The 22827-nt window shown below is 38.5% G+C and overlaps 1 protein-coding gene across 4 annotated transcripts in view; it reads right to left on the reverse strand.

The window, feature by feature from the left end:
• PARN (poly(A)-specific ribonuclease) overlaps positions 1-22827 on the reverse strand; it is a 235949-nt gene that overhangs the window by 71997 nt on the left and 141125 nt on the right. For all 4 annotated transcript variants that reach the window (XR_005213538.1, XM_037814217.1, XM_037814216.1 and 1 more), the window contains one exon: positions 12121-12310. Coding sequence is in view for 3 of the 4 variants with exons in the window: in XM_037814217.1 (XP_037670145.1) it covers positions 12121-12310 (190 nt within the window). In the remaining variant the exon portion in view is untranslated. The remainder of the gene's footprint in view (positions 1-12120; positions 12311-22827) is intronic.

The following is a 22827-nucleotide window of genomic DNA, read 5'->3' on the forward strand; positions in this document are numbered from 1 at the left end:
GGGGACAGGCTGGTCCTGGGAAGCCAGGTGACCAACACTGCCTCATGCCAGCAAGAGCTGGACAGGAGGCCAAGTCTCTGGAGAAGCTGATCCTTTCATGGAGGCCATGGACTCACTGACATCAAGGACTGTGGTAGTGTAGTGGGCTGGAGTCATGTACGCCAGAAAAACATGTTCTTAATCTGTTTCTGTGGGTCTGAACCCACTGTAAAATAGGACCTTTCAGGGGTTACTTAAGTTAAGGAGTGATCCAGCTGAATCAGGATGGTTCTTACTCCTATTCCTGAAGGTCACAGAAAGAGAGCTGGGGAGAGCAGTGAGAAGCTGAAAGTCAACAGAACCCGGAAGAGAAAGGAAAGGCGTCGCCATGAGCATTACCACGTGACAGAAAAGCCAAGGACCAAGGATTGCAGGTGGTCAGCCCCAGAATGCTAAAGTCTTCTGGGAGAAAGCATCACCTTGATGACGCCTTGATTTTGGACTTCTCCTAGCCTCAAAACTCTTGAGCCAATAAATTCCCATTGTCTAAGCCAACCCACTGCACATCTGCTGGGTAGCCAGGCAACCAGAACAGGTGGAGAGTGGGAGTGAGGTGATGAAGACTGGCTAAAGGAGTGGGGTGTAGCCGTCCACTGCACACTGCGAAGTAAAACCTCCTGCTTCCTTCTGCCAATCAGTACCCAGAGTACCTGCAGTCATCAGGCTTCTCTTCCCTAAATTGCAAACTAGAAGATCAATCTGTAAAGAAGCTGAATCCTCATACTCAAGGGTGAGAGACTGAATGCTTTCCCAAGACAAAGATGCCAGCCCTCATCATTTCTATTCAACCCTAAGGCAAAAGAAAGAAATAAAATTTGTACAGATGGGGGAGGGAGAAATAAAATTGCCTTATCTGTAGATGATACGATTGCCTAAACAGAAAATACCAAAGAATCTACAAAAAAAGTTACTAGAATAAGTGAATTTAGTGAGGTCCATGGATACAAGGTCAAAATACAAAAATTAATGGTATTTCTTTATACTAGCAAAAAGCAAAACAAAAACTCAAAATGGGGGTGTGGGATAAGGGGTAAGGGATGCTTTGGGTTTTCTTTTTTCTTTTTATTTCTTTTCTGGGGTAATGAAAATGTTCTAAAATCGATTGTGGTGATGTATGAACAACTATGTGATGATACTGTGAGCCATTGATTGTATGTATACTTTGGATGGTTTTTATGCTGTGACTATATCTCAATAAAATTGCATTAAAATAAAAAAACCTCAAAATGGATCATATGCCTAAATGTAAACTATAAAACTTTTAGAAAAAACACAGGAGAAAATCTGTGACCCTCTGGCTCGCAAAGCTTCTTAAGATATGACACTACAAGCATGATCTATAAATTGGACTTTAAACAAATTAAAAACTTCTGCTTTTCTGAAATAATTCCATTCCTCTGCCCCATAATACTTATGTCCCTCCTCAGGTTGAAGGAGCTAGAATGGTCATCATCCCAAATCCCTCAAGAATGAGGAATGAACAAAATCAAGAGGGGGTTGTAACCACTGACTACAGCACATTTATTGTTATCATAGATTTTAATATTGTGTAAGCCAAGTGATTTGTAACGTTGCTATATATATAAAAAAAAAAACATACAAAAACACAAAAAAACACAAAAAACAAGAAGTCTTCTGCTTTTCAAAATACACTGTTAAGAGAACGAAAAGAAAAGCCAAAGACCACAAGAATACATTTTCATAGCATATATCTGATAAAGGACTTGTATCTAGAATATAGAAAGAACTTTCAAGACTCAACAATAAGAAAACAGCCAACCCAACTTAAAAATCAGGCAAAAGATTTGAACAGACACATTACCCATGAAAAAATGCTCAACACCATTAATCATTACAGAAATGCAAATTAAAACCACAATGAGATACCACTCATGCCTATTAAAATAGTTAACATGAAAAAGACCGACAGTATCGAGTGTTGGTGAGAGTGTGGAGGAACTGGAACTCTCATACATTGCAAGAAGAATGTAAAATGGTACAGTCACTTTGGAAAACAGTCTAGCAATTTCTTAAGAAATTAAACATACACCTACCATATGATCCATTCCCTCTACTCTTAACTAAGTATTTACCCAAGGAAAAAGGAAAATAAAATATATTTCATAAAAAGACCTATATATGAATATTCAGAGCAGCTTTATTTTCAATAATCCCAGTTTGGAAAGAACCCAATGTCCATCAACAGGTTTAATGGTGAACAATTTGTGGTAAATCCATATACTAGAATACTATTCAGGAAGGAAAAGGAATGAGGTATTGATATATACAACATGACTGAATCTAAAAATAATTATGTCGAATGAAGGAAACAAGACCCCCAAAAAGAGTACATACCATATGTCCCATCTATATAAAACTCAAGGAAATACAAACTAATCTATAGTTACAGAAAGCAGATCAGTGAATGCCTGGGACTGGGGGGATGGAAGAGATTACAAAGGGACATGAGCAAACTTTTGGGGGTCATTGATAGGTTTTCATGTCTTGATTGTGGTGATGGTTTCATGGATGTACACATATGTCAAAACTTTTCAAATTATATATTTTAAATGTGTAATTGACGGCATGACAATTATATCTCAATAAAGATGTTAAAAAAAGGCAAGAAGCAATGCCTTCAACATTTTAAATTAAAATAATTTTCAGTTTATAATTCTATGCCCAAACTACCACGTATGAAAACAGAATAAAGATTATTTTTAGATATGCAGGTCTAAAAAATTCATCTCCCATTGCCTGTTTTCAAGAAGCCACCAGAGAATGTCTCCCAGCAAAATAAAGGAGTAGTTCAGAAAGACTACTAGGGATCCATGAAACAAGGGCTCCACCCTATCATGATGCAGGAAAAGGGACATCCTATGCTGACAGGTGCACAGCTAGCCTAGGAAGTCCACACAGGAGAAGGGAGAGAGAGGGCTCCATGAGAAAAAAGTGGAAATGGATAGATCACACAATAGTTTTCACTGTGGGAACACGTATATTGAAAGGATGTTGGAAAATCCGGGAACTAGAAACAGGTACACTTAGGTACACAGATTATTGAGCAAATGAAAAACAAAGCTGTTACTTTCACCAAGACAATCAATAAAATGTACAAAAAAGGGAACCCAATCAATCTGTCAATCTGTCACTTGGCTCACCAGTGGACATTTACATAGGTCTTTCTTAAACTATCAAAACTAAGGAAATTTTAAAAATCACTGATACCCAGGCCTTACTCCCAAAGATTTAAGTGGAGTGGGTAAATATCGGCACTGTTTTTAAAAGCTCTCCAGGTAGTTTTAATGTGCAGTCAAAACAATAACAAGAAAGCATACCCTCAGTACTGACTTCACCAAAAATTGGGATTTCATTATTTTAAGGAAGATGGGAGGGAGGGGAAAATGGCACAGGTGGGTGTAATAGAGCTAAATCCTTAACCATTTGCAACTATCATATTTGCAAGGCAAGAAGTAGCAGAAAATACATTATTTGCAAATATAACATAAATACCAAAAGAAAGATCTTAGAGTTGAAAGTGGTTGCCTCTGAAGGACAGGATAGGGACAGCAGGAGACTGCTACTTTTCATTATACACTCTTTTGTATTGTTTGGCTTTTTAAAACAATGTTCACGTATTTCATTGAAAAATATTTTAAAGTAAAAAAAATGTCAAGGACTACACAAAGATTTACTTAACATGTGAAAATCATTATAACAATAGTAAGTTGCTTGGCTGTTTATTTTAAGTGTGTAGACCCTGGCTCTGGAATCAGCTCTGTTATAACTGGCTCTGTGACCTTGAGTAAAACCGTTTCTCTGAGTCTCCACTTCTCCACTTCTAGGAAGGACTAGATCACCTCTAGACTGTTTTCCAAAGTGACTGCACCATTTTACATTCTTCTGGCAATGTATGAGAGTTCCAGTTCCTCCACATTCTCACCAACACTTGATACTGTCGGTCTTTTTCATGTTAACTATTTTAATAGGCATGAGTGGTATCTCATTGTGGTTTTAATTTGGATTTCCCTAATAATTAATGGTATTGAGCATTTTTTCATGTGCTTGCCATCCATATTTCTTCCTTGGGTAATGTGTCTGTTCAAATCTTTTGCCTGATTTTTAAGTTGGGTTGGCTGTTTTCTTATTGTTGAGTCCTGAAAGTTCTTCCCATATTCTAGATACAAGTCCTTTATCAGATATATGCTATGAAAATATATTCTTGTGGTCTTTGGCTTTTCTTTTCATTCTCTTAACAGTGTATTTTGAAAAGAAGAAGGTTTTTTTACGTTTTTTTTTTTTTATAGCGATGTTACAAATCACTTGGCTTACACAAGATTAAAATCTACGGTAACAATAAATGTGCTGTAGTCAGTGGTTACAACCCCCTCTTGATTTTGTTCATTCCTCAATCTTGAGGGATTTGGGATGATGACCATTCTGGCTCCTTCAACCTGAGGAGGGACATAAGTATTATGGGGCAGAGGAATGGAATTATTTCAGAAAAGGAGAAGTTTCAATTTGTTTAAAGTCCAGTTTATAGATCATGTGGTCTTTGGTGACAGTGGTTCAAATCTTTGAAAAACATCAGGATAGGTGGAGGGAAGGAGAGAAGGAAGAGTAGAACGCAGGCACAAGCAGGCAGAATAGGTTATACAGCATGCTTCTGATGGCTGGGATGGTAAGGAGGGAAGTATTCCAGAAGCTTCACCGGTGGGAGGGTAAATGATCAGCTAGACACCGTTTCCTAACTCAGACATGTGGAAGCTGCAGATAACCAAGAACTACCCAACAACCCTACTCTACTGGGAACATATACAAGTTTTCTAAAAGATAGTTAAGATTTTTTTCCCATTCTATAATGAAAACTTCAAATATACAGAAATTGTACAGTATTTACCCATTTATCCACTACTTTATTCCATAATTGAGGAAATACACAGATTTTAATTCTTTTGCATTTTGGGAAACGGAGTATAGAAGGGCTTTAGAATGTTCCCTTCTGACAAGCATTTGGCTTCTGCAAAGGAAATGAAACCTTTGCTTCTGAGATTCATGAATGGACAAAGGGAATCTGCAGCAAGCATTTAAGCATGGTACCACCTACCAGTATGATGACAAATGTGGTTTGGGGCTACAGCAGTCATCCTTCATCCTGACACCTGACCTCCCCTAACAAAACAAAAACCAAAGTGGGCCATGGCTGTTCTCTCACGCTGCAGCTTCTGCTGGCTTGCAATGTACTTGCAGAATTTTTTAAAAGCATAAAGGATCAAAAAAGAGCTGCCCAGGATTTTCACACTTGGCAATTAAAATACAGGATTTACACATTTCATACTTTAATTCAGCTAAAATCACTACAACTAATACAGGAGTAATCCTAACTACACATGATTTGGGCAGGTTAAACAGGGAACTTGTTTTTCATTTAGTTAACAGATGTGGGAAAAAATAGCAATTCACCTCCATAGCACCTATGTGTGCAGAGGGCAATTTGTGTCAATAGTTAGCAGATTTTGAAAAAAAAAAGTCAACTACAGAAGTTTTAAGAGATTGTTTTCATAAATACACATATAAATAATTTTTAATAAATACAATTTTTCTGCTTTTATAGTTGACACTTTCTATAAACTCTAACTTGGTTAAAGCAGACTTGCATCTAAAAATCAATCCATCTGGTTGCCAGATGTTCTACTGCCCATACAATGGGTGAGAAAAGACAGGTCAGATCTTAGAGTAGCATATCCCAACCAATTTATGTGCTGCTCACATTTTATCTTGAGAAGTTTTACATATACAAAAGCATTTTAATAAATCATGTCATAAAATAAGCAGTAGTGGAAAATTATGAATATATCAATTATTTTTCTTGATAAGAATTCATAATTTTGTTTATAGTTTTTAAAGTATTTTAGGTCTATTGTTAGCATTCTACCCAATCCCTAACCATCATGAGAAAGGCCTCAAGTCAAATCCTACTATAGAAAGGTTCACTCCAAGCTGCTTGCATTTCGTTTTATTATTTTCTCAAATCATGCTAAAATATTTCCTCTGTAAGAAAGCAGTGGTGCCCTGATCTACCCGGCCCAAGAGAAATCAAAGGAAGGAGACAAGCCACATCACTTTATCTTTTTCTGGACACCTGATTGGACAAATGGGATGGAAGTGATATTTGTTAAGAGTTCTACTACATCTTGATTTAAAAGCTCCTGGGTTTTCTGTCTTAGGGACATTCCATGGTAAAAACAATTTTCCTGGTTAATCTTTCCATTTTATTAATAACTGCATAATTTAAAATTTTGCATTTTAGATTTATCAGACTCTAGTTTTGTGCTGGGTTCTTTTTTTTTTTTTTTTTTAATTTCATAATAGAGTCCTTAGAGTAAACTGGGTCCTTTCTTTTAATAGTACAACTGTTAAGGTGGAGAGAAGCAGAGTAAGAGGGAGGACTGAGTGAAGAGCCATGGTAAATTTTTCCTTATTCTTAAAACAAAATATCATTTAGAACAGGTGTGAAAGGTCTCTACCACTTTTTCAGTCTGAAATTAGCAGAATTTCTTGACAGATACTTAGACTCAGCCCAAATCAGCAAATAGGAGGGGAGAAGCAGCAGGGCAAGAGGAAGAGCTCTGATCTGGGGCAGGGCACCTCACCTGCCTGTGCACCAGCAACTGGGCTGCTACAGGCTAAGGGTGCCCCCTAAGCCCCTTGGGGTTCTTCCTCGGTCCTCTGTGAGGAAAGAACCATTACTCTTCTCACACTGGCTTTTAACAATCTTGACCAAAGTTCTTAATGCCCTTTCCCTGTAAGGTAAGTCCTATGCTACTTCTGCTCTGGGCTGAACACATTCAACATTTCCCATTCCTTTCACTACCAAGTTATTTTGCTCCGGATTCCCTCCAGTTCTACGTAAACAATTTGCAGTGTAAAGAAACACATTTTAACAAAAGGATAAGAGTGATTTCCAAGACATCATGCTAAACAAACAAAAACAGCAGATTGCTGTTTTTAAAATTTTAATTTTGTTTTCTAATTATGTAAGACATTTATGTGGTTCCAAAATAAAATCTACCAAACAACGCATTTTTGGGAAAATCTAGTTTCTCTCCCTGTGCCCTCTCCCATGGTGACCAGTTTAATTAGTTTTTAGTATATACTTCCATTTAAAAAAATAAAGAACTACACACACACACACACACACACACACACACACACACACACACACACACTCCACCTTTATTACATAAATGGTAATGGACTATATGTACTTTTCTCCACTTTGCTTTTTTTCTCTGTAAAATATACTTAACCCACAAGATCTACCCTGACTTTGCCATCATTTACTCTATCTAAAAACAAGGGAGTCCGTGAGGCAGCTAGACTAGATAACTTCTATAGTCTTTTCCAAAAGGTAATGGTCTATCCCAAGAGATATGCAAATTGTAGAAATGTAATTTGGTCAAGATTAAAGACACAGTTGGAAATTCTGTTCCTAAGCTATAGAACCCATAAGCAAGCAATCACTAAACAACAGGAAATTTCCCCAGAAAAAGGCAGCTGAGGTCTGGGAACAGAAGAGGCAGGAGAGCAGAGTGGAGATTTCTGCAATGAAATAGGGGCAAGAGAACAGAAACAAGGGGTGGTCAACACAAAGCTCACAGCTGCATTCCTCATCTGCGGGGAGGGAGAGAGCTGCCACTAGAGAAGGAGGGGCTCTAATGCTTGCTCATTCTGAGACAGGTGGGCAGGAGGAGAGGGAGAGGCCACCACTCCAAGTCACAGAAGCAGGAAAGCACTGAGTACGAAACAGGACCAAGACACAGAGGAGAAAAAGGGCTTACTATGTACTTCTTCTGCCACAGAGTGAATTTCTAACCATCTTTTTGAAACCATGTGAAGGAGCTTTTAAAACATTCTAGTATATAAAAAGTGAGGTCAATGATTTCTTTATTTGGTGTGCAATCTTCATAATTTTAGCGTAATAAGGGCTCACTTGCAACATACCCAATCTTATTTTTTCCTTTTGTTCCTCAACTAAGAATTCTCCGACTAAAGGGATTTTCAAGAGTCTAAATCTCAGGTTGAGAAGAGATTATTGCTTGCTATCAAAAGGTCTAAAGAGCTTGCCTCAGTTTCTGCCTCATGCCCAAACACGTGTACAATGTAAAAACATTTGGAATTTAAGAACTAGAAAGGACTTCAGCATTCTTTCCACCCAAAAGTCTTGTTTTAGATGAGAAAGCAGATCTGGACTCTTGACAGACATTTACTGAAGGAAGAGTGAATGAAGACTTTTCCAAGGTGCTAGTGGAGGCAAGGCCTAGAATAGAATCCATGTCTTACAGCTGCCTGGTAAGTCAGTTTTCCTGCTCTGTGGCTTCGATCGTCTCCAGGGCATGGTTCAGTAGGAAGAGAGAAAACATTTGCTCCATAGGGCCCAGTTACTGAATAAATGAGTAATCAGTCTGAAAAAGCAGTGGGTTCTGGAATACCGTCATCTGGTTAATCAGAATTCTTTCTCTCTAAAGGGCATTCTCTCCATTTCCTAATGTAATGTGCTCATTCAGTTACTTTCAGAAATCACTAACTTCAGATGAAAATTATGTGAATCCAAAAACCATAGCTTTGATATATGCTTTAGCATTTTCTACATAAGCAGGAATTTGCAGGAGTTACTCAACTGTCAAGGAGGGCTGAAATATTAGTCTCAAAGAAAAGAAAGGGTAGAATTAAGAGACTAACCAAAGGGATTTGTCCTCTATAAGGACAAACTAGCTTTGGAAAACTATTTCCTTTAATTATATAACACCATTAATAAAATGGGAATAGTAATAACATCTCCTTTTTGGAATGCTGTAGGCATCAAGGTTTATTTCTAGGGACTAAATAACTATTTGTGGGCTTTTACATGCTGTAGCATTCATAGTAGAGGAGGATTCTCCAAATACCATGCTAACCTCTATTTACTGAGATCTTACACCACCAAACCAAATCGCCTTCTCCCCTTTTTGGCAAATTTATGTCCAGTCCAGTTTCCCTGGCCCTTAATAAACACTATCTTTTTGTCAGCTGTCAACTATAAAGCCCCTGAGTATTTTGGACACTGAGTCTATTGTAGGGGAAAAAAAAAAAAAAAAAAAAAAGCACGTTATCACAACACCAATGCAAACAACAAAAGAAAGGGATAGCCAACTCTATCAGCACTGTCAGTCAACAGTACAAGCTCAACTGTTTGACCAGCTCTACCAAGGTCTTAGCCAATTACCTAGGGCTAATATAAGTGCAGCTGCAGCTGTCTTCCTCTCAACTGTAAGAGACCCCCCCCCAAATCTTAATTGTACCTTTATAATTATGGATGCTTGAACTTTTATGTTTATAACTATGCCATTTCCCTTACACTTTAGTCCTTTATTTTCTTTAAAGAGTATCCTGTTTAAAGGTAAAAAAGAGAGAGACAGAAGAGGGGAAAGCAACAATGGTTAATGTATTATGGGTCTATAGCACATTTAGAGGTAAAACACAAGGTGAAAGATCACAAAGTATGGGGGAGGGTGAATGGAAATACAGTACTGTAGGAGTCTTACACTGTTCCTGTAGTAGTATAATTTTTATTTGAAGACAGGCTGTGATTCATGAAACATATATACTGTAATCTCAAGAGCAGTGCCTGGACAATAGAAACAGAATAGAGCCAGTTAACTAATTTTAAATTTTATGGCAGCCACCATTAAAAAAAGTAAAAAGAAACAGGAGAAATTAATTGTAATAATATTTTATTTAATTCAATATAGCCAAAATATTATCATTTCAACATGTAATCAACATGTAAACAGTTACAATTGAGGTAGTTTACGTTCTTCAAAATCTGGTGTGTATTATAAACTAACAAAATGTCTCAATCAGACTAGCCAAATTTCAAGTGCTCAAGAGCCACATGTGGCTAGTGGCTAACCATATTTGGAAAGTGCAAGGATCAGCAAACCTCCTTCTGTAAAGGGACAGATAGTAAACATTTTGGGGTTTTGCTCTATTGCAACTGCTCAACTTTGCTGGTATAATGTGAAAACAGCCATAGAAAATAGGTAAATGAATGGGCATGGCTTTGTTCCAATAAAACTTTATAAAATATTAAATATTATAAAATTCACCCAAAAGGCGGCAGAAAAAGAGGGAAAAGGGGATGCAGAACAAACAGAAAACAAATACCAAGATAGGAGACAAAGCTATGTGTATCAGTAATTAGATTAAATACAAAAGGCAGGGATTGTTAGAATGGGGAGGGGAGAGGGGGGAGCAAGACCCAACCATATTCTGTCTTTATAAGAAACTTTAATGACAAAGACAGAGATTGCCAATAAAAGGGTGAACAAAAATATACTTAAAATAGAATAATGTTGGAGGGTTTATGTGATTTGATTTTAAGACTTACTATAAACTCACAGGAATAAGACAGTGTGATTTTGGGATAAAAACAGACATATAAATGAGCTGAACAGAAGAGTGCAGAAACAGACCTACACATAGATAGATGGTCAATTTATTTTTTACAAAGGTGCCAAGTCAATCCAATGAGGTATTTTAACAAACACTGCTGGAACAATTAGATATCCACACAGAAAGAGCTAAACCCTGACCCTGTCTCATTCCATATATGAACTATATGTACTGACCTAAATGTAAAAGCTAAAACTATAAACCTTCTAGCAGAAAATGTATGAGAAAATCTTTGCAACCTTAGGGTAGACAAAGATATTGTGGACAGGACAAAAAGGCAACCCACTAATCAAAAAAGAAAAAAATTCAAATTAGACTTCATCAAAATTAGAAATATCTGCTCAAGAGCTATCATTAAGAAAATGAATAGCCAAGCCACAGACTCAAAAAATGTATTTTCTGCACATATATCTGACAAAGAACTTATATGCAGAATAAAGAACTCCCACAAATCAATATTAAAAAGACAAACAACTCCATTATAAAATGGGCAAGAGACTTAAACATCTCAAAAGAAGAATATATGAATGGTCAACAAGCATATAAAAAGGTGGTCAACATCACTAGTCATCAGAAAAATGTAAAATAAAACCATAATGAGAAACCATCTCATATCCTCTAGAATGGCTAAAATTAAAAAAAAAATTTGACACCACTAAATGTTGGCAAGGTTGCGGCACAACTGGAATCTCACAGAATCCTGGTAGAGTATAAAATGGTGCATTCCACTCTGGAGAACTGTTTGGTTGTTCTTATAAAGTTAAATATACACATATCCTAAAAACCAACAATTCTACTTCTATGTATTTATGCAAGAGAAATAAAAATGTATTCTCCCCCAAATATTTCTTACAAGAATGTTCAAAGAAGCCTTATTTACAATAGTCCCAAACCGGAAACAACCCAAGTATACAAAAGAATGGGTAAAGTAAATGTTGTATATTCATACAATGGAATACTACTCGACAATAAAAGATAATGAACTACTGATACCCACAGTAACAAGATGGACTTCAAAAGCATGTTAGGTGAAAGAAGCAAAACACAATACCATATGATACCATTTTTCATAAATTTCAAGAATAGGCAGAACTGACCTATAATGATTGAGATTAGAAACGGTAGCTTAGGGCAGTGAGGTTTTGGGGTTGATTGAAAAGGGGCACAAAGATACTTCTGAAGGAGATGGAAAGGTTTTGCATTGTATTTTGGTGGTGGTTACTTGGGTTTATATGAGTGCTAAAACTCATTGAACCGAATGTTTCAGATTTGTGCATTTTATTGTATGTTAACTATATGAATTTGTGGGCAAGTCACAGCCTCCGTTTCCTCATCCCTAAAATGGGAATAAGACACTTCTGTCTGCTTTGAGAGGGTTGTGACAGTTAACTGAAACAGCTGTGGTCTAGAAAGCATTCTCCAAAAATAAGGTACTAGTCACTTCTGGAATTACACAAAATTATGTGAAAACTTAGAAAAGTCCTTCCCCAAAGTCAGATTTATTACTTACAATCCTTTAAGAATCAACATGAAAAACTACTGCTAGAACATCTCTGCCCCTTTAAATCAACAGCTGAGAACTCTTACCTATTGGAGCGGTAATAGTGATTCTGCACTGCATAGGATATGCACTGAGTATTTAATCGCTTGCTCTCAACCTCCTTCCAACTATCTTCTGTCCACTTTCTCTTGATCTGCTTCTCCTCAAGTTTTTTTCCCACATATTCAGCATAGGTCTGGATCCGATAGCTTTCTGCATATCTGCTGGTATTGACAGCTACGAGGAAAAGAAAGATACCTTATAAGAGTCTGGTCTAATCCCAAAGAGGCCACTCTTTGAAAGGTAGCCTGAGTCAATCAAGGGAGCCCTGGGTTCAGGTCTGGGCTCCAACCCGACTCTGCTGCTTAGAAGCCAGGGGACCCTGGGCATGTCCCACAAACTCTCCAAGTCTGAGTCTCCTTATCTGGAGAAAACTCATAGCTCCAGTCTCCCATACAGTGTGAATGTGCTTTGTAAACTGTAAAGAATCATAATAGCGTAAGTAGAATATTAGCAACAATTTTCCAAGTATTTGCAGCTAACATTACTGTTTGAACACTGTTCATATTCAGATTAAGAAAATGAAAATAAACAAAACCATCAAGGGAAAACACTAAACCCTCACTTATTTTATTCTTAAAGATAAAAATGACAATAATAGCAATAATGACAGTGGGGATAACCATGTCAAATAATGAAGTTCTACTACATGTTGGGCTATGTGCCCAGTGTTTTACATACATTGTGTCTAATCTTCACAATACACTTGGCAAGGGAGGAACTGTTTTTACTGTTGAGCAGGCAGGGTCACAGAGATCTGGTGATTTTCCCTAGGCCGCACCGCTGATGAGTGGCTGTGCTAGGATGCAGAATCAGGTTATTCCAACCCGAATGCCAGAGCCCTTCTTGCCACTCTGCACCTCACTTCGGACTCTGCAAATTCAAAGTAGCTCGTCAATTCTTGAGATATGCCTCTTTCTCTGCTTTTAAAAACAGCTTTGCCAACTCGGCAGGTGAACTCACTGCCCTCCTCTCTATATGGGACATGACGCCCAGGGGTATAAATCTCCTTGGCAATGCAGGACTTGACTCCCAGGGATGAACCTGGAGCTAGCATCATGGGATTGACAAAGCTTTCTTGACCAAAGGAGAGAGGGAAGAGAAATGAAACAAAATAAAGTTTCAGGGGCTGAGAGATTTCAAATGGAGTCGAGAGATCATTCTGGAAGTTATTCTTATGTGCTACATAGATATCCCTTTTTAGTTTTTAGCTTATTAGAATAGCTAGAAGGAAACATCTGAAACTGTATGAATTGCAGTCCAGTATCCTTGATTCTTGAAGACAAGTGTATAACTATATAGCTTATATAGTGTGATCGTGTGAGTGTGAAAACCTTATGGCTCACACTCCCTTTACCCAGTGTATGGACAAATGAATAGAAAAATGGGGACGGGGAGTGAAGGGGTATGGGATGTTTTGGGTATTCTTTTTTACTTTTATTTTTATTCTTATTTTTATTTTTTGGAGTAATGAAAATGTTCAAAAATTGTGGTGATGAATGCATAACTATATGATGATACTGTGCACAATTGTTTACACTTTGGATGACTGTATTGTATGTGAATATATTTCAACAGAATTGCATCTAAAGAAAAAAAAAAACCAAAAAACCTTCGGGATGCAGTGAAGGCAGTGCTACAAGGGAAATTTATAGCCCTAAATGCTTACATTAAAAAAGAAAAAGGAGCTAAAAACAAAGACCTAACTGGGATAGAGGGACCGAGTGGTGACTGCTGAGGGATATGGAGTTTTTCTTTTTAGAGTAATGAAAATGTTCTAAAATTGACTGTGGTGATGAGCGCACAACTCTGTGAATATACTAAAAGCCACTGATTATACACTTTGGATGGATTATATGGTATGTGACTGTATCTCAATAAAACTGTTTTTTAAAAAAAGGGCTTTGATTCAAGACTGCTAATTCTCTGTAACGTACCTCTGGCTGGCAAGGGTACTTGAAAGCTGGAACTTATTTCCTTCGTGTTAATGCTTTAGACTAAGGCCAGGTCAGATGGGTCTAATCCCATGTTGCCTCCTCCTGAGGCTGGCGGATGGAACACGCTGGTAGCGTGGGAGTGCGGACTAACAGAAGGATACTCTCCTAGCCTGCTATCACTGCCAAGAGTTATTACCCATACTGGCAGTGAGACAGGAAGAGCCTGGCCGGGTGTAAGGGGCAGTCTTGGTATCTGGGTAGCTGTAAAAGCACCATGACAACAGAGACAGAGCCTGTATACCAGCACCTAATAGAGTCCTTGGTACAGAGTAGATGTCAATAAATATTAAGTGAATGAATGAATAGCAGAATGCAACAAGTGCTAAAGAACAGAGTCTTAGAACACCCCAGAGCTGGACAAGGGAATGTGCTGTATCATCGACCTTGAAGGCAGAGGAAAAGACACTATGAAAAGCAGCTGCTTCACGTATCTGACACCCAATGGTTTTTAATTTTCACGCCAAGCGGACCAGATTTGTCTAAAACTTCTCAGCCCGACACGGGTTTACAGAATGCCACATCTTAAATACTTAGTCACACTAAAAAACGAAACCAACAATCAGAAAAAAAAACTCCACATCTTAAAAAAATACAATTTTAATAAGAAGTTTGCGGTGCTTTTTTAATATTCACTAAAGTTAAACTGGGTTAAAAAAAAAATGGGGGAAAAAACCCCTCAACATATTAAAGAACTTTCTTATTATACAGTCTCCCAAAGTAGAGTAAGTTACTGAAATCTGAGCTCAAAACAGCATGCTCTGACTCACTGACAAGGAGACTAACAGTGAAAGCAGTCAGTTCTGGAGATGTGCTAGTGACCAACACTCACATCAAAGAACCACAGAAACAGGACACTTTCTTGAAAAACTTACTCCTTAGGACCATCACTTTTCCTGCTTTTGAAGTGTCACATTTCTGTTTTTCTTTTCATTTCATTCATTTATCCACCCACCCAACAATTTACATATCCAACAAACAACATCCATCATTCTTTCATCTCACCATTACTTACTGAGTCTGTTTGTCACAGGGACTCTGCTAGGTATTTAGTTTACATAGCACTGATTTCCCTGTAAGTTTGAAACTATCAACTAAAATGTTAATCTATCAATGTGACATATAATGAGAATCCATAGATTCTACCATCACTATATTTTATTGATTGTTGGTAAATGAATGTTTCCTGAATTTTCCTCTTTTAAATTTTATCTTTTAATACGGTAGTTTTATTTTGCAAGCATGCCCAAAAAGGATGATGACGTCTGCAATAATCCTGTTTAATTTGTTTTACTGAGTGAGTGTAGGTTTGGGTCAATTCCCCATGAAAGCAAAGGGCATGATAGGGTTATAAAGGAGCCAAGATATCTATTTAGTGGTATCTCATTATTTCTAATAATCTAGCTTTCAGTGCCATGGACAAATGTTACAAACACCTCCCTAACCATGGTGAGAGAGTTTATCTCAGCACATGTGGAATTAGGATCACTTAAAAAGGGAAACAAATAACCATCCTCTTTTCACTGCTGGCCTTCACATGGCAATAATTTACCAGCATTCCTTCAAGTTCCAGCAGCTTTGCAGCTCTCTGCCTTTAATCTAGAAGCCAAGCTCTGGCTCAAAGCCACCCCTCTAATGGATGAATCAGCAAAATGAATTGGCTGTCAACTGTGTCCTCCAGTGATTCCAGCTTGCCTGTCAGAAGCACAGTGTAGTAGCCTGCTTGGTAACATTAACCTTTACCAATTTTGTCAGGCAAATGATTCAAGGCTATCTATCGGTTGCGCCACTCAAAGCCCCTGGGGAACCAAACACACTGAGTATCCTTTCTGTTCTCCCTGTAGGTGAGTGAAGGTAGCTGCTCTTAACTAACAGTATCATCCACTCACGGCCTTGCTGTGACAGATTGCTTGTCTCTTGACACTTTACACACATTACAGTATTTAATCCTCATGACACCCCATGAGGAAGGTATGTTCTAGTTATCATATAAAGAGAATGAGCAAGAGAGAAGATAAGCAGCTTGCCTAATGTTTTGTGGGAGACAAAACTGGTTTGAAATCAAGACATGATTTTTTTTTTTTAACCTGTGTAATACTGCCACATGTCTGCCATGTATTTGTGTATTTATGTGTTCATTTAGGCAGACAATTATTTAATAAAATGCTTCCTTTTCTAAGAGTTTTAAAGAATTACTAAAAATGTTTAGATATGTTTTAAATTAGTTACTTTCCATTACTGTCAGAGGAAGTCTCTCTAACTACGTTGATGGAGATGAATTATGTTTATGGACAGGAAGTTTCCTAAGTTGATCTATAAAGTAAATACAACTCCAGCCAAAAAACAAAAAATCAATTTTAATAAAAGTGAAAAAATTAAAAATAAAAATAAAATTTGAAAATCTCAACTGGTCAGAAAACAAAGGAGTGGTTGCCAGAGGCTGGGACTAGGAGGAGGGAATCAACTACAAAGGGGATGGGGGAATTTTTGCAGGGATGATAGAGCTGTTCTAGCTCTAGATTGTGGTGGTGGTTACATGATTGTATTTGCAAAAACATAGAACTATACAACAAAGAGGGTAATTTTGCTGTATATATGAATTATAGCTCAATTATTTTGTAGATCTTGAAAGAATGATTATAAAATTTATATGGAAGAACAAAAGGGCCAACAATAGCCTAGACATGTCCGAAGAAAAATAAGGAAAGTGTGACTTGCCTTGCTGGCTAAAAATGGTGTAGAGATAAACAAATTGGCCAATACAATAGGAGAGCCTAGAAACAGAAAAGGTATACCTTTGTAAAACTTTAGATTTCTAACAGACACAGTATGACAGAATACTATGGAAAATTGTTTATCCACAGGAAAAAAAACGAAATTATATCTGTACTCACACCATGCCAAAAAATCAACTCCAGATGCATGAAGAACTTAAACGTCAAAAGTAAACTTTGAAAAACTGAAAAGAAAATATAAGTGAATATCCTTCTGCGTTTAAAAGTAGGGAAGAAATATTAAAAGACAAAGTATTAAGCATAAAAGAAAAGATCAATAAATTTGGCTAAACTAATATTAACGCCTCTGTCCACCAGAAGACACCATTTGTAAGACATCCAACTGACAAAGAATTAGCAGCAGAATATTTAAAACACTTAAAATCATAAGAAAAAAACTCAACTGAAAAATGGGCAGAGGACATAAGGAGCATGCTAGTCATTTCACAGCAAAGGAAGCATATAAGGCCAATAAACATAAAGAAGCTCAGGCAAAGGCAAATAATGACTACAATATAAATATCACTTTATACCTATTTTTTTTGGCAAAAATTAAAAAGATACCCACTACTGGAAAGATGTGGAGCAATGGAATCTCCACTGGAACCACCACTTGGGAAAACAACTGTGTGTACTCATTTGAAGTTGATTATTCACACTCCCTAGGACCAGCAATTCTACTCCTACGTATATAACAACACATGTGTACTAGGAGATAAATACAAGAATGTTAAAAAAAAAAAAAAAAAGGCTTTGTACAATATGAAAACAAAAAGAAAAAGAAGCAATTAAAATTTCCATCAACAGGTAAATGGATAAATTGCAGTGTATTCAAATAACGGAATACTGTTTAAGAGTGAATACGAACAAACTACATACAAAATGGATGAATCTTAGTTATGTAATGTTGAAAGAAAAATGCAAGTCTCAAATAGTTTATACATAGTATGATATTCTTTTTATTAAGTTCAAAAACAATAATGAAAACTAGACACATACACATAGATATTTCTATCATATATAGTTTATACATGTGTATGCGCAATAAAACAAAAAAAAGCAAGAAAACGATCAGCACAAATTTCAGGTGAGTGGTTACCCCTGGTAGGGAATCAAGGGGATGGTAGAGGAAAAGAACAATAGGTAGATGTTATTTATTAGTAATGTGTTATGCGGTGGCTTCACATAAACAAAACACCTGGGCCTTCCATTGTTTGCCCTGTCTAATCACTAACGGCCTTTTGTGAAGGGTACATGTGGTGTAAATGAGCACAGCTGCAGAAATGCCAGTCACCTTAAGCCTTCCTTAGGAAGCTAAGAGCATTTCTGCAGTTTGCTTCTCAGTCTGCAGAAATCAGTTTAACTGCAGCAACTATTGGGGAAGGGGGATGCGGGGGGAGTGCTATGAAACTGCTGAAGCAGTTACACCCCAAAAGTCTTGCAATTTTCATGATGGCTATCCTAAGCTAACATCAAGTTCTCAATTTCTAAGGGAATTATGTAAATTCTTAATAACTAAATGATTACAAGAATGTTAAGTATTTGTTGGTTACTCTGTGCCTATAAACATTATCCTAACTTTAGAGATAAGGAAACTGAGTTTCAGAAGAAGTTACCAGTCCAAGGTCCCCCAGATTAAAAGCATTTGGGCTGGTATCAGAAAAAAAAAAGAAAAAAAAAAGAAAAGAAAAAAGTCTACATTCTTTTCACGACTCTACGTGTACTGGAAGGGGCCCAGATCACGTCATTCACAGTTAACATTGGCAATGACATGTATCTGCAAGAGAATTACAGAGTGTGTCCATCTTTTTTGGTTGCAGTTTTGTGTAAACAGCAGGAGTCACTGGGTGATAACCTGGTATGTGAACCTGCCACCAGAAGTGACATATGCCAAGCGTGGCCTCTTTCCATTGGCTTTGCAGACCCAAGCCCTACTCCCCATATGCCAACGTGTGCCTTGATTCCCCACTGTGCCTGCTCCAATTCCCTTTTGATGGCCTCTACATCCTGCCCCCACAGCAGCCGGCTTGGGCACTGCAACTTCATGCTGTCATTCCAGGTTTGTACCCAATGGAGGGCGGACACAAAATGCTGTTTTGTGTTTGTTTATTTAAATATGAAGATACTGGATAGAAAAGTATTCTCGTATTCCATGTCATTTTGATCAGGTTTGGGTTTTTAGCAGATTGACTACCTCTCTAATTTTAACAGAAAGAGAAAGGAGGGTTTTATTGTAGCTTCCATGGGAGGGCAAATTTCAACATATTTAAAGAAAAGTGTAAACAGACAAACAAACGAACTAAAAATCCTCAACCCTAATGGTCTCTGTGAATACTGTCCTGTGCTTAAAGGAAAGACCTTGGATGTATTTCCCCTCAACCCATCCAAAGAAGCAGGCAGACACTAAGTTGCATGTAGGAACCTCATCTAACAAAAACGTGCTGAAATACAGACCTTTCCAACATGTCCAAAGAAGTAATGGCAATGGGCAGACCAGCTCAGAAAATGACAGCCCTCTCTCTTACCTTCTTTTTTTTTAAATGCCATTTTATTGAGATATATTCATACACCATACAATCCATCGAAATCTCTTACTTCCTTTAGTCCATCTTTTTCCCCTGCTGTCATGCTCCATTCTTTCCAGCAAAACCCTCCAAAGTCTTCAAGAGACAAACTCCCAACTTAAATCTTTAGTCTATCCTTCCCCTGCTGTCATGCTCCATTCTCTCCAGCAAAACTCTCCAATGTCTTCAAAAGACAAACTCTCAACTTGCTAGTGTAAACATAACCTGGTCCTGGCTAGCTCTCTCACTTCAACTCTTACTATTCCCCCACATTTACCTGTTTACCTGTCTCCCTAAAAGGGCCAGAAGATCCTTGAGAGCAGGGACCATGTCTTATTCATCTTTGTAGCATCAGATACTATGATGGCACTTGCAGGGGTTCAATATGTAATTACGGAAGGGAAGGAGGGAAGAAGCAAAGTTTCTTAAGAGCCATGATACACATTTACAAATTTTACAGTTAAAAATCCCATGTTGAAGCCTAGACTAGTGGACAAAGAGGCCTGGGCTGCAAAAGAGAGGAGCTGGCTCTGGTACTAGCTCTGACTCTAAAGAATGGGTTTGCTGGGGCAGTGACCACCTGTGTACACTACCACACCTGCGCCCCACAGCAATGCGGGGACAGAAACAGCCATGGCTGAGTCTCGGCGAGGCTGCTTGACTTGCCTCAGTCACAGTGAGGGCTTGTGATTCCCAGCCCGTATTCTTTCGTACTGTGGTGCTTCTCCAACAAAGGGTAATTACAAAAATTAAAAAAAAGTACCGAGGCCAAGGAAGGTAAAAATTGAGCAATAAAAGAGGTCCCAGCCCTGTAAAGAAGAGAGAAAGAAATAATGGAGTTAAGAGACAATGAGGGGACTTTGCTTTCACAGAGCCTCCATCACAGTGCCTGACAGTAAAGGAAATGAATTTAGGGAAAGGAAGCAGCTCGGGCGTGCATGCTTACAAAGATCTAAAATGTAGAGGATAACAGCAAGAGCAACCAACCATTTTCAAACAAGTCCCATACACCCCACATGGGCTGTGGAGGTTGGGTTGTTAGCCCTACCTCTGATAAGGCTGAGAGAAAACTCACTGCCCTCCACTGGGAAGTGGCAGAAAAGCCAGGGGTGCGATCCTGGGTCTGTCACCTATGACAAGTCATGCCTTCGAATCTGTGCCCTCTCCATGTCATCTCCCTTGATTAATGACAGGCATTCATTTTGGTCACTGCCCCCACACCTCATTTCACCTCACAGTTCTCCACTCTAAGGCCAGAGGAGTGGCAAAGAAAACACACTTCATAAATTGGACAAAGGCTGACATGTAAATATGGTGACACTGAATTACTTAAAACCTACCCAAAGGGCAGCAACAAACCCAAGTGGGAAAACCACAGTTTCTGAGGCCACAGAGACCTGGGTTCAAATTCTGACCAGGTCTTAACTTGCCTGAGTCAAGTCACCTCCCTCCCTAAAGTTCTGTTTTTTTAATCCATAAAACAGTCATATCTACCAACCTTACAAGGGTCTTAGGAAGGGGCCTGGGATACAGTAGGTGCTTAATTAATGAGGCAAAGGTTGTTAAATCATAAAACACATAGTTCAGACAAAAAGAACCGGGCCTAAGCCAGCATAAGATGTTCACAGTGATACAGACTCAGCAGGCTAGTACTGACCCCATGCTGGTGTAACAGAAGTATGGGTGGCCTGACGTACCCGGAGTCCTGCAGTAGCTCGTGGGATGCTGCCATCAACTAGAACTTATATGTGATCTGGCCACACCTACAGCCTACATGTAACCTAGTCAAGTCTTTCTCACGCAAGCCATGGACATAAAATGGGAGAAATGTCACCCATACTTGACAACTGTTAATTCCAAAAAGCCTGAAACTAATATATATCACCCGTATTTGACAAGTGTTAATTCCAAAAAGCCTGAACTATAATTTTTAAAAATTGTACTAAGACCAAAATTACTTAATTTTCACTAATTCTCTTGACAACCCACAGTCTGCTTTTACAACATTCATTTCATTCGTTCATTCAACTAACATTGGCAATAAGGACTGTGCTGGGAAATGGGGTGTGGCTCGGGAAGCAGACATCCCTGCCTTAAGAAGACCACAATCTAGAAGACTAAAGGAAAGGAAAAGATTGGTGGCGTGACATCAGAGAGTCAAGAATCTAGGTGAGAAATTATGATTTTTAACTTGAGTAGGATCAGTAGAAAAGGAAAACAGATAAATACAAGCTATTAAAAAGTCGACTGGGAGAGGGAAGAGGATGCTATTTAAGCTGTACGTTCCCATAGCATAAGTAAACTACCTTAGCATTTAATGAATGATGTCACGAAGGAACATGGCTTTGACTAACCAGCATGGTGTTTTGGTTGTTGTTTTGTTGTTGGTGGTGGTGTTTTTTATGGTTACTAGCTGCAAAGTCAATTAAAAATAAAGAAAGCAACCATTTATTGAGCACTTACTATATGTTAAGAACTATGCTAACTGCTTTCCAAATGTGTTTAATTCTCACTTGTTCATTTATTCATCTATCCATTTGTCTGTGAATATAGACATGAATATATTTAATTTTCATTTGTTCATTTATTCATCTATCCATCCATTCATGACCAAACAAATCATCTTCTAAGATGAGGCAACTGGGGCTCTGAGGGTAAATCAGAGAGATGCAGTCCTGGTATCCGCAACTGGGGCTCTGAGGGTAAATCAGAGAGATGCAGTCCTGGTATCCAATGGGGAGAGAGAGACAGTGCATAGCCAACCCACGTGTGCTGAGGGTTCTCGAAGGCCAAGCGCAAACTGACTGGCCCAGGGCCCAGGGCCTGCTTCCCTGAGGAAAGACATTCAGGTCTTCCCTGATACTTGAAGGATGGGAAGCAAGACAGTGCAAAAAATACGAGGGTGGGAAACTGCTTCAGGCAGAAGAAACATGAAGGGACTCATCTCTGAGCTGAGGAAGCACAGTCTTCCCTGAGGAATGTTAAAAACACCACGACATGGCGACCTGAAGAGTGAGCAGGAAGAGCCTGCAGTGGAGCGAGAGCAACGGGCAGGGGCCGCTGCAGGGCTGTGCACCATGCTAAGCGCAGTGGGAGCCACCAAAGGGCTTTCAGTCAGGAGGAGGATACAATCCAGTGGATGTTTCCACAAGAGCTCTCTGACTGAAAAGCAGAACAGGAATAGATCCAGGGAGATCAGGAGCTGAGAAACGGCAGTGGCTGGTCTGGCTAGAAGCAATGGCATACAGAGGAAGGACAGAATGGGGAGGAGCCCTGGGAATCCTGACCTGAGCAATGCACAGTGGCCCCATTTCCTGCCCAGGGGACAGGGTGTGGGAGCACAGGTTAGAGGGGACTACAGG

Source organism: Choloepus didactylus, chromosome 21 (genome assembly GCF_015220235.1).
Source record: "Choloepus didactylus isolate mChoDid1 chromosome 21, mChoDid1.pri, whole genome shotgun sequence".
Taxonomy (NCBI): Eukaryota; Metazoa; Chordata; class Mammalia; order Pilosa; family Megalonychidae; genus Choloepus; species Choloepus didactylus.